We start from the raw sequence: 17,672 nt of genomic DNA on the forward strand, positions 1-17,672 counted from the left end.
ATGCCAATTTAATTATTTCCAAATGGTAAGCAGAAAGATAATCATGGTAAAATTAGCAAAAGTTGATTTTATAACATGTTGTGTAGCCAGTTGTCCTGTGACAAATATAACAGATTGTTAAAATGGAACTATTTCAGCTAATGTTTCAGGACCACAGCCACCAGCTTCTCTCCCATTCCAAAATGAGATGCCAGGCTGTCAACACATGACTTGCAAATGTTTGACTGAAAACTGATTTTGGGATCCATGATGTTTCATCCACTCAAAGATATAAAAGTGTTCAAGTGGGAAGGGATGAAGAGCTGGAGTTTAAAGAAAGGATTATTTGAAGACGGCTGTGATCTGAGTTCTAGAAAGAGGGCTGGAGCTGCTTGCTCTTCCCCCTAAGCCTAATGAGAAAGGGACTCTAAGGAGATCAGCTGGAGACTGAGGGGACACAGCACACTAATATGTCCCTTGTAGTTTAGGGGACAGAGGACACTAGTATCAGACCCACACCTAAGAAAACTAACGGACAAAAGACTATGGCCCGAGTCCATGAAGCTACAGAGATGACTGAAGTTGGGAAGTACCTGCACTCTCATGACCTAAAAAGCATTGTTTCCTGTGTACAGATGTGAGCCGGCATGTGACTGCCTTATATTTTGCTCATGAAGGTGTCACGGAGGGGAGAATTCTCCCTGTAAACCTCTATCATTTTTATGGCTGGAGTAGTAATAAAATAAGTGACACAAGAGCAGATAAACAGGAGAAAAAGCAATTTAACACATGCTCCCTGGAGAATCACAATATGATACTCAGATCATTAAACGAGGCTCCAAGGAATAACTGAGCCACGCAACTTCTTATACTTTTGGGACCAACAAACAATAAATTTGTAAAGAATTGACAGGACAAAAAAAGTTACTGCTCATTAGGAAGGAATCTAAGCGAGGTTTGGGTATTCATTAGTGAGGAATCTAAACAAGGTTGGAGTGTAAGCAGTAAGTTAAGAAAGTGTTTATATAAGCTCTTTGGCTCTGCATCTCTTAGCTCTGTGATAAGGTTGCCTTTCTCAGTCCTCTTAGAGCAGGGCGGGCACCTTTCACAGGGGAGATTTATTTCCTGCACTCAAGGAGACAAGGGGGGGGAGGGTGTCAAGGTGACCTTCTGGCACTGGCTGCTTATCCAGCAACCTTAAAGTAATCAGCATGCCATTGTGGGATATTTCGGGGTGGCCTGTCTTGGGCCCCAGCAAAAGCAAACCTCAACTAAAAGAGATTGAGGTGTATTGCTGGATGTCTGGGGGCCGGGGAGGAAAACGCTCTCCACTAGCCGGAAGAGACATGTGTGCTTGAATCAAGAGCGCTGCAGAGAGAAGATATATATATGCAATGGTGGGGGCGGGGGTAGGAAGTGGGCTCTGAAGAACCTCAAAAGTGCCCCACTTTGGGGAGAGCATGGCTCAGGCTCAGCTCACCCACGGAGCCCAGCGTGCTGACACCAGGCCACAGAAGTAGTGGTCAAGTAGGGCTGTTTCTTGTCCTATCCCTCCTCCTGCTCCCCCTCACCGCCCTGTACTGACTGGTGGGGTCAGAAACCATGGTGGGCAGGCCAAGGAAGAGAATCATGAGGTGGTAAAACGGAGAAACTAACAACGTCCCCATACCTACAGCCTCTTCACCTACAGCAAACCGGAGCTGACTGGAGGAGCAGAAAGTCTGAACTTGAACTTGTTTGGAGTATTATATGGGCCTAAGACATTTTAATTACTGAAATGAGAGGGTTTCAGTGATATGAAATGATAAACCTTTTAACTATCTGAGAATAAGGAAAGTCAATGGCACATGTCTGATATTTCATCTGGCTTTGGGGAAAATTAGCCCCTTTATAGCAGATCTGTAATTAAAACTGTGAGGAAAACAGTCACTTTATAAGGACTACCTGCTGTTTCAATGTATTGATGAAATGTACACATAGCTCAGTAGGTCCATTTACACAGTTTTAGTTAGTATTCTGAAAATATCTATTACCAAATGTTGCTATTATTACATTTCACATATTGTGGTCTCCACCTTATAATAATAGCCTACCTATTAGAATACAATATTTTGCCTTGTTTGATGACCAGAGAACCTCTTGTGGCCTTCCCACAATCCCGAGTCATATACACATGTACTATTCCCCTTCTCAGTCCAGTTCTAACTTATTTTCTTAAAATTATTATTAGTTTTTAATAGGTAAAATCATCCACATGATATATAATTCAAAAGGCAGAAAAGGATATACAGTGAAGGTTTTTTCCTAATTTTGTTCTTCCACAACTTTCCCCAGAGTTAACCACTGTTAACAGGTTCTAATGACCCTTTTGGCTTTAGTTTTTTGAGAACTGTTTGCCTCAAATAAGACGTAGACTGTTATAGATGTCATTGACAACCACACATTAGCAGTTACAGGCTTGGTTTAGATGGGCGGTCCAAACAGCAACAACAAAAACCCCCAGAAGCTGTCAAAAGGACTTCAAGGGGCCCTGGCTGGTTGGCTCAGTGGTAGAGTGTCAGCCTGGCGTGCAGGAGTCCCGGGTTTGATTCCCGGCCAGGGCACACAGGAGAAGCGCCCATCTGCTTCTCCACCCCTCCCCTCTCCTTCCTCTCTGACTCTCTCTTCCCCTCCTGCAGCCAGGGCTCCATTGGAGCAAAGTTTTCCCGGGCGTTGAGGATGGCTCTGTAGCCTCTGCCTCAGGCGCTAGAATGGCTCTGACTGCGGCAGAGCGTCGCCCCCTGGTGGGCATGCCGGGTGGATCCCGGTAGGGCGCATGCGGGAGTCTGTCTGCCTCCCCGTTTCCAACTTTAGAAAATACAACAACAAAAAAAAGGACTTCAAGGATGGCAACTTAATCTAGAGAATAACTGTTTAGACTGTAATTAGAGATGAGCTGAAAGGACTGGGCATGAGTACTGATTTACAGGTGAGATCCAGGTAAGAAAGGGGGGAGGGGCTGAGGCTGCCGGAGCACGGTGGTGTCACGGTTCTTACCCAGGCCAAGTGGGCTGTGACAATCTTGTTCTCCTTCGGTGATGTATCATGTTAGCCTAAGAGTCCAAATTATTGTCAATCTCAATGACCATGACTTGATGAGATTATAGATAACAGATCATTTAGCATACTTGATATAAACTTTTTATTGTCTATATAAAGGATTATGATTAGTATCGTGACCACTATCATCCTCCTCATCATAGTTAACACTTATTAACACTTACCAGTACCACCACCACCTCTATGCCTGACATTTACTGAGCCCTTACGATGTACAATATTAGGCACCAACATAATGTGTTGTCAGTTAATCATCGTGACCAAGTTTATGACATAGGTACTGTCATTATACCCGTTACAGATGAGGAAACGAAATAATGGAATGGGTAAAATAATTTACTCAAGACCACACAGTTACTAAAAGACAAAACCAGGATTTGAGCCCAAGCAGGCTATCATACTAACCTGTCATGAGAGGGCATTCATGGAATAGTAATATATCGATCTGAGGACAGCAAGTAAGGACAGCTTCTACAGACTTATCAGTCAGATTCACACAATATCCCATATTAATTTCCTATTTAAAAATAATCAAAAGAAAAAAATAGGTTTTTAATAACAGTATGAAAAAGCTTGGGAAATACTCTAATACATAAAGAACCAAATATCTACTTGCAAGAAAAAGTTTACAGAAAGGACCAATGTGTGCTTTCAGTAATTTGGAAGGTATAGCAGCTTTGTAAGTTAAATTCCCAACCATTTTGTAAAGTAATGTGACAATATCTATTAGAGCTGAAGATGAGTGTACTCTAGAACCCAGCAATTCCAACTGCAGATACCCATTATGTAGAGAAACTCTTGTACATGTGTGCAAGGAACAATTTATAAATATGCCCATTGCAATATTTGTAATAGTAAAGAACTGGTGACTCGGTAAATAAATGGTGGTTCATTAATATAACAGAACTTAAAAGAGTTAAAATGAAAAATAATTACTTGTATTAATAGACAAATCTTGAACATAATGTTTGAGACACTTTGGAAAACAGTATGGAAAATGGTATGGTACTATCTTATAAAACTAAACAAGTATGTACTATGTGACCCAGCAATTCCATTCCTCGGTGTTTACCCTAGAAAAAAATAAAAATGTATGTCTACACCAGGGGTTGGGAACCTATGGCTTGTGAGCCAGATGTGGGTCTTTTGATGGCTGCATCTGTCTCGCAGACAAATCTTTAATAATAAAAAAAAAAGTTAAAAATATAAAACATTTTCATGTATTAAAATCCATTCATTTCCTACCACTCATATTCATGGTTGCAGGTGGCTGCAGCCAAACACAGCTGTCCTCTGGGACAACACCAAATTTTTATTGGATAATGCGTAATGTACATGGGTCATTGTGAGGTCAAAGTAAACTTCTCTCCTTTTAATCAAGTAGTCAGCTAGCTAATTGCAGAAACGCTTTTGACAAAGAAGATGGCTAAAAGAAAAAAAGATGAGGAGTTTCGTACTTTTCAGCAGGAATGGACAGAGGAATTCGCCTTTGTGGAGAGAGCAGGTTCTGCAGTGTGTCTAATATGCAATGATAAAATTGCATCGATGAAATGATCAAATATAAAGTGGCACTTCTACACACGCCATACTACATTTGCATCGAAATATCCAGCGGGGGACAGCAGGAAGAAAGCATGTCAAGAGCTACTGTGCAGAGCGCAAGCTAGTCAGCAGCAACTCCATGTTTGGACCCAACAAGGTGACTGGAATTCGGCTAGCTTTGCTGGTGCTTTTGCAATTGTGAGAAACGGAAAGCCATTCACAGATAGGGAGTATGCCAAAACATTCATGCTTGATGTTGCCAATGATCTTTTTGACGACTTTTTGGATAAAGACATGATAATCAAACGAATAAAAGACATGCCTCTGTCGGCAAGAACTGTTCACGATTGTACTATCATGATGGCAAATCAAATTGAGGCAACATAAGTGAAGTACATAAATGCAGCACCATTCTTTTCTCTTGCTTTGGATGAGTCAACTGATGTAAGCAATTTATCCCAGTTCAGCGTGATTGCAAGATATGCTGTCAGTGAGACACTATGTGAGGAAAGTCTTGCTGTTTTGCCTATGAAAGAGACAACGAGAGGGGAGGATTTATTCAAGTCTTTCACTGAGTTCGCTAAAGAAAAAAAATCTACCAATGGATAAACTTATTTCGATGTGTACTGATGGTGCTCCGTGCATGGTGGGGAAAAACAGAGGATTTGTAGTGCTTCTTCGTGAACATGAAAAGAGACCCATCCTAAGTTTTCACTGCATCCTACATCAGGAGGCGCTTTGTGCTCAGATGTGTGGTGAGCAGCTTGGTGAGGTGATGTCGCTGGTCATTCGGGTGGTCAACTTTATTGTTGCCCGAATGTTGCTTTAAAGGATCACCAGTTTAAAACACTGCTGGATAAAGTTGGGAATAATTATCCTGGTCTGCTTCTGCACAGCAATGTGTGTTGGTTGTCAAGAGGGAAGGTGCTCAGTTGTTTCACGGCTTGTCTGAGCAAAATCCGGACTTTTCTTGAAATGAAAAACATCAAGCATCCTGAGTTAGCTATCACTGAGTGGCTCCTGAAGTTCTACTATCTAGTGGACATGACTGAACATCTGAACCAGCTCAACGTGAAAATGCAAGGCGTTGGAAATAGTCTTATCCCTTCAACAAGCAGTGTTTGCATTTGAAAACAAGCTGGAACTCTTCATCGCCGACACTGAAACAGATCGTTTACTACACTTTGAAAAACTGGGAGAGATTAAAGATGCATGCACAGCAAGTGACCCTGCTCAACATCTTGATCTCCAGCAGCTAGTGGGCTTCACATCTAATCTCCTGCAGACATTCAAAGCATGCTTTGGAGAATTTCGTGAACGTACTCGTCTTTTTTTTTTTTTTTTTTAATTTTATTTATTTATTCATTTTTTTAGAGAGGACAGAGAGAGGGAGAGAGAGACATAAAGGGAGAGAGAAGAGAGAGAGAGAAGGGGGAGGAGCTGGAAGCATCAACTCCCATATGTGCCTTGACCGGGCAAGCCCAGGGTTTCGAACCGGCGACCTCAGCATTTCCAGGTCGACGCTTTATCCACTGCACCACTGCAGGTCAGGCCCGTACTCGTCTTTTTAAGTTCATCACCCATCCACCCGAGTGTGCAGTGGACAGCGCTGACCTGAGTTACATCCCCGGTGTCTCCATCAGAGATTTTGAGCTACAAGCTGCTGACCTGAAGGCCTCAGACATGTGGGTGAATAAGTTCAAGTCACTGAATGAAGATTTGGAAAGACTTGCATGACAGCAAGCAGAGTTGGTGAGTAAACACAAGTGGGGAGAAATGAGAAAACTTCAACCGCAGACCAGCTGATTGTCAAAACTTGGAACGCCTTCCTGTCACATAACACACACTGCAGCGTGTGAGTATTGCTGTACTGACAATGTTTGGCTCTACGTATGCATGTGAGCAGTCTTTCTCACATCTAAAGAACGTTAAGACCGCCTGACCTTTGGTGGCGCAGTGGATAAAGCGTCGACCTGGAAATGCTGAGGTCACCGGTTCGCAAACCTGGGCTTGCCTGGTCAAGGCACATATGGGAGTTGATGCTTCCAGCTCCTCCCCCTTCTCTCTCACTGTCTCTCTCTCCTCTCTCTCTCTCTCTCTCCTCTCTAAAAATGAATAAATAAATAAAAAATTTAAAAAAAAAAAAAAAAAAAAAAAAAAGAACGTTAAGACCAACCTACGATCACGTTTAACGGATGGAAGTCTCAACACCTGCATGAAGCTTAACCTCACCACGTATCAACTAGACTACAAAGCCATCAGCAAAACCATGCAGCACCAGAAGTCACATTAATGGTAAGAAGTACTTTATTTATCATTGGTTAGCAACAGCATAACAACATTATTAAAAAGAACTCAGAGACATATTGTACTTTAAAAGTGTTGGTCTTACATAAAATGCACACATTTACTTGTATTTAGTGTTAAACATATTGTATGGCTCTCACGGAATTACATTTTAAAATATATGGTATTCATGGCTCTCTCAGCCAAAAAGGTTCTCGACCCCTGGTCTACATAAAGACTTGTATGCAGATGTCCACAGCAGTCCAAAAAGGAACAATCCAAACACCCATCAAATGGTCAGTGTGGAAACAATTGTGTTATATCCAAACTACAAAATACTACTCAGAAACAAAAAGGAATGAAATATTAACTCATGCAACAACATGGGTGAACCTCAAAAACATGCTAAGTGAAAGAAGTACAAGAAAAGAGTGAAGAACTCAAAAGACTATATATTGCATGATTCCATTGATATAAAATTCTAGAATAGGCAAAATTATAATGACAAAGTAAATCAGTGGTTGCGTAAGGGGAGGGCCATGGCAGGGGACTGACTACAAAGGTAGGGGAGAAAACTTTTTAGGATGATGAAATGTTCTAATCTTAATAATACATGGCTATATAACAATTATCAAAATTCATCAAACTATACACTTAAAATAAGGGTAAATTTTATTGTATTTAAACTATATCTCAATAAAGTTTGAAAAATTAAAACAAAAATTTGAATAAAAACAAACTTAAAGAACACATACATTATGAACTTACTATGTAAAATTTTAAAGCAATACTACAGAGAGAGAATAATGAAGTACCCAAACATACAAGAAAAGATATGTAGGCATCTTTAGAATAACAGTTACCTCTGAGGAAAGAACGGGAGAATAAATAAGGGGGGGGGGGGTGTTAGATATAACAAATAACTTAAAAAAAAAACTGAAGTAAATGCAGAAAATGTTAAAATTCAAGTGATTGGCCCATAGAGCTCTGTGATATTACTTTCTATACTTTTCCATATAGTTGATATAATATCTATCCTTTGATGCTCTAACTTGGAACCCTTTTGCATTGCTGCTAAGAATATAAAATGGTACAGCTGCTATGGAAACAGTATGGTGGTTCCTCAAACAATTAAACATACAATTACCATTTGATCTAGCTATTTCACTTCTACGTACACGCTTGAAAGCACAGAAAACAGGAACTCAAACAGGTATTTGCACACCTATGTTCATAGCGGAGGGATTCACAGTTGTCAAAAGGTGGAAACAAATATCAAAAGATTATGTATATTTGACCATAATTTAATACAAATTTTAACAATTCTGGAAGATTCAGCTAATAGTTGATGTGTATATTTATGGTAGTACTATTTCTTTTCTCCTGAAAAGCTGATATTAAGTTGGTAGTGTACATATTATACTTAATTGTATATTAGAAATAGAGAAAACCTGAGTATACTGAAAACTCTTAAAAATTGAGGCAAAAAGTATCCTTGTTATAAAGTGGCAAAGGCTACTGACAAAGAAATATAATTTGAGAGCAGCAGGTTGAAGGAACCATGTTTGACTCAGGTTCCATTTAAAATCAGCCCTGGCCAAATGGCTCAGCTGGTTAGAGCATCATCCTGATATGCAAAAGTTGTAGGTTTTTTTGTTTTTATATTTTTCTAAAGTGAGAAGTGGGAGGCAGAGAGACAGACTCCCACATGCACCCAACTGGGATCCACTGGCATGCCCATCAGGGGGCGATGCTCTGCCCATCTGGGCTGTTGCTCTTTTGCAACAGGAGCCATTCTAGCACCTGAAGCAGAGGCCATGGAGCCATCCTCAGCACCTGGGCCAACTTTAAGTTGGCTCCAATGGAGCGTTGGCTGCAGGAGGGGAAGAGAGAGACAGAAAGAAAGGAGAGGGGGAAGGGTGGAGAAGCAGATGGGCACTTCTCCTGTGTGCCCTGGCTGAAAATCGAACCCAGGACTTCCACATGCCGGACCGACGCTCTACCACTGAGCCAACCTTCCAGTGCCCAAAGGTTGTAGGTTTTTTTTTTTGTTTTTTTTTTTTTTTCATTTTTTCTGAAGCTGGAAACGGGGAGAGACAGTCAGACAGACTCCCGCATGCGCCCGACCGGGATCCACCCGGCACGCCCACCATGGGGCGACGCTCTGCCCACCAGGGGGCGATGCTCTGCCCATCCTGGGCGTCGCCATATTGCGACCAGAGCCACTCCAGCGCCTGGGGCAGAGGCCACAGAGCCATCCCCAGTGCCCGGGCCATCTTTGCTCCAATGGAGCCTTGGCTGCGGGAGGGGAAGAGAGAGACAGAGAGGAAAGTGCGGCGGAGGGGTGGAGAAGCAAATGGGCGCTTCTCCTGTGTGCCCTGGCCGGGAATCGAACCCGGGTCCTCCGCACGCTAGGCCGACGCTCTACCGCTGAGCCAACCGGCCAGGGCCCAAAGGTTGTAGGTTTGATCCTGGGTCAGGGCACATACAGGAACAGACTGATGTTTCTGTCAGTCTCTCCCCCTTCCTCTCTCTCTAAAATAAATAAATTAAAAACAACAACAAAACCACTCAGTAAAATGTATTAAATTAAGGCATTCAAAATAAGAAAATATTCTATTTGGTAAATTGGTGTTCTGGCAAAAACTGTGAATTCACAATATAACCTCTGTGGGAAACAATTTGGCAATATGAATCTATGACCATTAAAAAATATTCATATTCATGGATCTTCTTGTTCCATTTTTGGGAGTCTATGATAGCAATGGAAGAAAACTGTGGGCACAAAAGTGCTGTAAGTCAAAGGTTAAAGTCTATTCACGCTACGTACTTTGTTTAAGGAAGGGATTAAATTCTATCAAATTTTAGAAAGATTCTCATTTAAGCACTTACAGAAATAAGACTTGGAAAACTGAAGAAAATAAAAAATTCAATGATATGGCACTATGATTGTCAATACCGAATTTGTTATTGGATTTTTTCCTAAGTCTGCTTAGGTTGGTGCTCCAATTTTATCATGCTAAAAGTAAATATGTAAATATACTTCCTAACACTGTATATCAACTAATTTCCTGATGTTTTCTTTAGAAAGTGATAAACTAAGTTAACTGAGAACTTTATTAAAAATGATGGTGACTATGGCTTGACCAGGCATTGGCGCAGTGAATAGAGCATTGGGCTGGGACACAGAAGACCCAGGTTCAATACCCTGAGGTCACTGGCTTGAACGCAAGCTTATCCGGCTTGAGCACAGGCTCACCAGCTCGAGTGAGGGGTCGCTGGCTTGGGTGTGGGAACATAGACATGACCCCATGGTCACTGGTTTGAGCCCAAAGGTTACTGGCTTGAAGCCCAAGGTCGCTGGCTTGAGCCCAAGGTCACTGGCTTGAGCAAGGGGTCACTTGGTCTGCTGTAGTCCCCCAGTCAAGGCACATATGAGAAAGCAATCAATGAACAACTAAGGAGCTGCAACGAAGAACTGATGCTTCTCATCTCTCTCCCTTCCTGTCTGTCTGCCCCAATCTGTCCCTTTCTCTGTCTCTTTTACTGTCTCTGTCACACACACAAAAATGATGGTGATTATTTCATTATAAGAACTAAACAACCTAATGAATATAAAAAAGTAGCTTGAAGACTAAAATGTAGAAAGTTCAATAATGTTAGTATTTAAAATAGTAAAAATTATGGCAGAATTTTATTGCCTCTACAGTTAGGATGCAACTTGGAATTTGGAACTTGGTATAAGAAAAAGATGGTAATTTCTTAATTAAAAGATTTATAAAAAATAAATATAAGCTATTTGTTACACACACAGAGATACATATAAGCAGGATGCAGATATATAAAATATAAAAAAATAATCTCTTTGGGCACTAACATAAGGAGAAATATTTTGGCAAAAACTTGGCACCACCATTCTATTACAATAGTTATTACTAACATTTACAATTCAATTATAGCATTCTTACTTCCAAAAAGGATTTATGTGACTTATTGTTGACAAGCACAGCTATATTATACATGTGAGTTTAAAAACACACACTATAAGCTGGGAAAGAAGAACCCCAAATACTAGAAAAGACTTCTAAATATATTTAGAAATGAGTCATTAAGTCCAAAGACTGAATGATTGTATAGTGTGGTACTGGACAGGAAAAACATTTTTTTTAATCCTTTTGGAGGTTTTGTCTTTGGAAGCCTACAAATTAAACTGACAAAAGACATATTAGGGCCGTGGCTGGTTGGCTCAGCGGAAGAGCATCGGACCGGTGTGTGGAAGTCCTGGGTCCAATTCCCAGCCAGGGCACACAGGAGAAGCGCCCACCTGCTTCTCTACCCTTCCCCCTCTCCTTTCTCTCCGTCTCTCTCTTCCCCTCCTGCAGCCAAGGTTCCATTGGAGCAAAGTTGGCCCAGGCACTGAGGATGGCTCCATGGCCTCTGCCTCAGGCACTAGAATGGCTCCAACTGCAGTGGAGCAACGCCCCAGATGGGCAGAGCATCGCCCCCTGGTGGGTATGCCGGGTGGATCTGGGTTGGGTGAATGCTGGAGTCTGTCTGCCCCCCATTTTGGAAAAATACAAAAAAGACATATTAGCAAGAAAAAAAAAGACAAAGTTTATTCACATGCATGCTTACAGAGAAAGTGGCTAAAAAATATGGCTAGAATTCAGAGTTTATATACCATCTTAGTAGGGGAAGGGGAGGGGAGCAAGGACATGAGGAAAACCAAATGTTTCTTGGGAAAGACAAATGGGAATTTAGGAGAGTACATGGGAGGTATGATACTCTTGTGACAATTTTTTAATGCAATTTCTCATCTGACTTCTCCAGTGTAGGACTGATCTCTGCTGATATGGAAAGTCTTCCTGGAAGGTGGGGGGTTGATGGCAAGTAAATTCTTTTGAAAGGCTCTGCTTTTCGGTAAATTGGGCAAAGATGTTGGTTCAGAAAAGGCTTCTTTTTGCATGGGCTGATTCTCAAAACTCTTCAGCTAAAAATAATTGTTATGCCATAGTGGAATCCTTTATGGATCTATAAATATACGATGGCAAGAGAATAAGTGCTCCTAGTGGAAATATCAGACAGACTTGAAAATGCTAAAGAATATCACTTTATCTTTTTTTTTTTTTTTTTACAGAGACAGAGAGAGGGATAGACAGGGACAGACAGACAGGAACGGAGAGATGAGAAGCATCAATCATCAGTTTTTTGTTGCGACACCTTAGTTGTTCATTGATTGCTTTCTCATATGTGCCTTGACTGCGGACCTTCAGCAGACCAAGTAACTCCTTGCTTGAGCCAGCAACCTTGGGTCCAAGCTGGTGAGTTTTTGCTCAAACCAGATGAACCCGCACTCAAGCTGGTGACCTCGGGGTCTCGAACCTGGGTCCTGGCATCCCAGTCTGGCACTCTATCCACTGCGCCACCGCCTGGTCAGGCACTTTATCATTTTACAGTGATAAATTTTCAGTCTTCATCCAAAATAAAATTATACTTAAATATGTTAGAACCTAAAACTTCCAGAAAGTAAGAACTTTCATTGGAAGGAAAACTGGTTTTTATTTTATTTTACTTTATCTCCTGTTTTACCAGTTTTTCTTTACTCTGGGAATAAAGAAGTAGAGAAAAAGAAGTCCATGGAAATACCTAATTGATAATAAGGCACTGGTTGTCTGCTAGGTTTAAAAAATAATTTCTGAAGATAATATAAAAATTTAGTTAGCATCTTCTTTATAGATATTTTAATTTTTTTATTTATTGATTGATTTTAGAGAGAGGGCAAGGGAGAAGGAGAAACAGAGAGAGAGAAATGTTGTTGATTTACTTATTGTACATTCATTCATTGGTTGATTCTTGGTTGTGCCCTGACCAGGGATTGAATCCACAACCTTGGCGTATTGAGATGATGTTCTAATCAACTGAGCTACCCACCAGAGCCTCTTTATAGATATTTTTTAATTACCTCTAATTTCTTGGCACAAGGTCCACTAACAAGCGCAACCACACCATTGTCAGATACCTAAGAAAGGGAAAAAGCAACAAAGTACATAAATGGAGGTGATGGAAGTAAAATTTTCTATAAATAATTAATCATTTAGATACAGCATTATTGCCTCCCATTCAACAAATATGTGTTTTAGGCACAATGCCTCCCCCCTTACTTAAAACAATTGAGCGGAATGTGCCAAATTATACTGCCATTATTTAACCAGTGAAGCATGAAGTCGTCAACAATTTCAACAAAAATAATTATGCTCTTCTAATGAGCCATCGAAAATACATTGGTCAAACACACATCTCTATATTTCAAGTCTATATTTCATTTACCTGAGTAGCTGAAAAATCAACAAACTGCAAATACAAGCAGTTTTCTCCTAGTGCATGTAAGGACGCATCGGTGATTCCTAAGCAGCCGCCTATATCAACGAACTTCAGCAGCCGGCAACTGCGTGCAAGAGCGACCACTCCTTCATCAGTGAGATTGCATCTCTTCAAAGACGCTTCATGCAGATACGAACAAGATGAAGCCACAGCTTTTATTCCTGGGGGAAATACAATTATGTATCAATAGCTAAAAATGTATATATATGAAAAATGTGACTGATTTTTAGTTTAGCAATCACCAGTACATGATAGCCCTTTTCTAAGTCGTCCACCTGTGAGGACATACTTATTTTCCAATGATGCTGTCATTATTTAAGTCTTTGGAATGTTTTAGGAATTGTCTACAGTCTGTAGTATATTCTTCAGAACATCTGCCATTAATGGTCAGTCTTTATTGTTTACAAGTAGAGAGCAGATTTGTTTTTAGGAAATAGCAAAGTCATTCAGAACCATATTAGGTTATTTAATAATAAATGATTCTCCTTTTTGTTTAAACAAAAGTTTTAAAGTAATAGTCAATTTTCTTATAGCCTCTGAAGAAAAGTCAAAGTCAAACTTCCCAACAGTCTTAGGTAATGTTTCCCAGCTTGTCCTTTGGAATCATACCTGTCTGCATTCTCTCTTCCCTCTGATTCTGCCCTTTCCTACCACCCTGCTCCCTCTCTGTTAGCCTGGACCAATCTTACTGATGAACATCAAGAAAAGAGGAGTCCTTAAATCTCCAGCCCCAACAAAGCGATGCCCCCAGATGGGCAGAGCATTGCCCTCTGGTGGGCATGCTGGGTGGGTCCTGGTTGGGCACATGTGGGAGTCTGTCTGACTACCTCCCTGCTTCTAACTTTGGAAAAATACGAAAAAAAAAAAAAATTAAACCGATGCAAATGCAGTTCGAGATTGGTACATGATAAGGTGCCACATAAATAAAAGAGTAGAATGGGATCCTGAGCCCTTAGTCTACTGTGAAAAGATAACTTTATGGGAAAAATATACAAAATAGAAGACAGTAAATTTATACATAATTTTTGTTTTCATATCTTAAGAAAGAATTTTTGTTTTATTCTTCATTGCACAGAATGGAAGTTCTTTTTAGTGAGTCATTATTTGTGTACACATTTAAAAACTTAAGCTTCGTGGTGGTGCAGTGGATCAAGCTTCGACCTGGAACACTGAGGTCGCCGGTTCAAAACCCTGGGCTTGCCCGGTTAAGGCACATATGGGAGTTGATGCTTCCTGCTCCTCCTCCCTCCCTTCTCTCTCTCTCTCTCTCTCTCCTCTAAAATAAATAAATAAATAAATAATTTTTAAAAAGAGAGAAAAAAATATAAAAACTTAAGCTTCTTAGCAATATTGTGAAAATCCTAACTTGCTAACCAAGATGATTGCAAAATATAGCCAATGACCCACAACATTTTCCAAAATTTAGCCAAATAAATCCAACTTTTTTATATTGAAGGAAAAGGTAAAAATACTACTTTGGAAAAAAATGGTAAAAATCCACTAATTCATGTAATAATGACACTGAAAAAGGCTGTTGTCTGGTTATGTTATATTTAAAAACTATGGATTGTACAGACTGATAGGAGAGTGCCTGGTAAATTGAATCCGATGATAATTTAACTTGATGTTGTAATATCAGATCCAAAAAGTCTTAACGAAGTATGAACTGGTCATTTCCTGTTCCGCTGTCCGGCAAAATATTTAAAATGTGGAGGTCTTCATCCATGTTCGTTTTAAATATGTTTAAAATACAAGGCAGTGACTTATTGAGTGTACTTCTTAACTTTCAGCACTGGTCATAAGCAAGAATTCTAATTTGGAGTCTTTGTCTTAATTTTAAAATTACTGTTGATAAATATAGCATCTATTTCTTTGACATCTTCATACTTTCTTTTCACACATTTCCTTCCTTTTTTGCTCCTAAATTATACCAGATGTTGAATAGTAATCTACCAATTCATTCTGTGTTAATAAACATACCTTTTGTAGTTACAGAAACTCTGTTTTTACTGAAGGAATTTAAATTTAAACTCTTCAGTTTTCGGCAGTTACACAGGTGCAGGAGAGCGGTATCTGAAATATCACAACTCCATAGATTTATAGTTTGGACTCCAGGATGTAAAAACTGTAATAAATAAATGATTATGAAAAACTAATTTTTTCATATAAATAAAAATGTTTATTCCATATTCAGTGTTTTGCAGTTATAACAGACAACTGGAGGATGAAGAATTCAGCCAAGAATACAGAAACATATCTGTGCGGAGACAGATATATAAAGCAGGAAAAGAAAACCAAGCCTATTTCCCACTGGAGGTATAGCTTCTAATGCCTCTAAGGCAGTGGTAGTCAACCTGGTCCCTACCGCCCACTAGTGGGCATTCCAGCTTTCATGGTGGGCGGTAGCAGAGCAACCAAAGTATAAATAAAAAGATAGATTTAACTATAGTAAGTTGTTTTATAAAGATTTATTCTGCTAAACTTAGTGAAAATCTGACATAAAGTACTTGGTAAGTAATTATTATATGCTTTAACTTGCTATAACTGTGCTTTATAAATTTTATAAAGTAAAGTTACTTCCCTACTTTATAAATCACCATTACTGTGGAACCGGTGGGCGGTTAGAAAATTTTACTACTAATAGAGATACAAAAGTGGGTGGTAGGTATAAAAAGGTTGTCTACCCCTGCTCTAATGTCTTTATTGGAACAAACAGCACTATTGAGCACACACAACTGAATACAGAGTAAAGTCCTGCTAGACTTGAGAAGCAGAATCAACTCTTCTGAGAGTTCCTGCCTATTAACAGAGATTTTAGCTATGCGCCTTTTATGTACCAAATGCTTCTGAGTACAGGGGGTCCTTGGGTTCTGACACAGTTCTGTTCCTACAACAGTGACATAACCTGAATTTTGGTGTAAGTCGAAACACACCCTAGCCTAAGTCACTTACCTATTCTAACAGCTGTGCAATTGTAAACTAGAACATAAAAACACAACTAAGTCACAGTAAAAGGAAAAGGACATAAATATAGGAGCCATAATATGGGCCAAAAAGTCACAACACAAACGGAACACTTGTGCTTTTAACAGTCCAAAATGGCGTGGGTAAACGTGCTGGGGGACACCAACTCCCTCACTCATATGCTGCATTACTGTGTATTCTTCCGCCATACACAGCAAAACTATATAGTTCACCCACATAGTCCAAAGTACGACACAATGGCGTAAGCCAAAACACTTGTCTCTTTTTTAGTTTTTATGGGAGTGAGTGTTGTAAACTCAAAATGTATGTCGAGACTGTTGTAACCCAAGGGCCTCCTGTACTAGGATTGCTTATCTAGAACATTTACTTGCTTCATTCTTACTTTTGGAACATAGTACAAACAACTCCAGTGTTATTGAATAGTCACTTGAGGGCAATAAACAGATCAGTTTCAAAGCATGCTGAGCTTTCTCTCTGGGAGTATTTTTCTTTTCTTTTTTCCCCAAAATAGAAATAGCTTTACTTCCCTTAATAGAAAAGTCATGCATTATTATTGTATCATAAAATATTCAGCCAGTTTAGAAAAAATTATACAAATGATAAGAATAACTATATATTTCTATTTATTGGGCACATAGCAGGAAGAGCACTAAGTGTGCCGTATACACTGTCATTTAGTATTCCTTCTCTTGCTCTTTCTCTCTCACGTGCACACATGCAACACAAACTACACAACCAGAAAAGGAGCAGAGCTAGGTTTGGGAACCAGGCCAGGTCTTTCTAATCCCAGAGGCCATGCTTTTAACCACTATAACTAAAATTACCCACAACACCAATAACCAAAGAAAAACATAATTATAGTTTTCATGCTTTTTGAGTTAAAAAAAAACTTTGAAGAAAATAGATTAGATCATATGTACTTATGAGCACTTTTTATAAAAGTAACGTGGTTGCATACCATTCTATAATTTAGTAAATGCATCTTACACTGGCAAACACTTAAGCTGAACATTTAGGCTGATTTAGGAGGCAATATAGTAGAGTGATTAAGAGCTGTATTCTGGAGGCAGACTGCCTGAGTTTAAACTCTACGAGTGTGATCAAGCTGTTTTTTTGTTTGTTTTTGTTCCTCACTATCCTCATTATTAAAACAGGGATAACATTCTGTGAGAAATAACTATTCACATGATTATAAATGACATTATGATGAGCATACTTGTGTGCTTTCCCAATTATTATTTTCTTGAGATTAATACCAGAAATAAATGATAATTATGTGAAGTAATGGAGATGCTAACTAACCCTATTGTGGTAATCATTTTGCAATAATTAAGTGTATCGAATCATCATGTGTGATTAACACTTTAAACTTGCACGATGTTATATATCAATTATATCTC

General features: G+C 39.6%; 1 protein-coding gene across 2 annotated transcripts in view; it reads right to left on the reverse strand.

The window, feature by feature from the left end:
- Window positions 1-17,672, reverse strand: part of AMN1 (antagonist of mitotic exit network 1 homolog) — a 49,118-nt gene that overhangs the window by 5,809 nt on the left and 25,637 nt on the right. For both annotated transcript variants that reach the window (XM_066368911.1, XM_066368910.1), the window contains 4 exons: window positions 15,268-15,412; window positions 13,234-13,448; window positions 12,869-12,925; window positions 3,484-3,595 (listed from right to left, as the gene is read on the reverse strand). In XM_066368911.1, the coding sequence (XP_066225008.1) occupies window positions 3,484-3,595; window positions 12,869-12,925; window positions 13,234-13,448; window positions 15,268-15,412 (529 nt within the window). The remainder of the gene's footprint in view (window positions 1-3,483; window positions 3,596-12,868; window positions 12,926-13,233; window positions 13,449-15,267; window positions 15,413-17,672) is intronic.

Source organism: Saccopteryx leptura, chromosome 2 (genome assembly GCF_036850995.1).
Source record: "Saccopteryx leptura isolate mSacLep1 chromosome 2, mSacLep1_pri_phased_curated, whole genome shotgun sequence".
Taxonomy (NCBI): domain Eukaryota; kingdom Metazoa; phylum Chordata; class Mammalia; order Chiroptera; family Emballonuridae; genus Saccopteryx; species Saccopteryx leptura.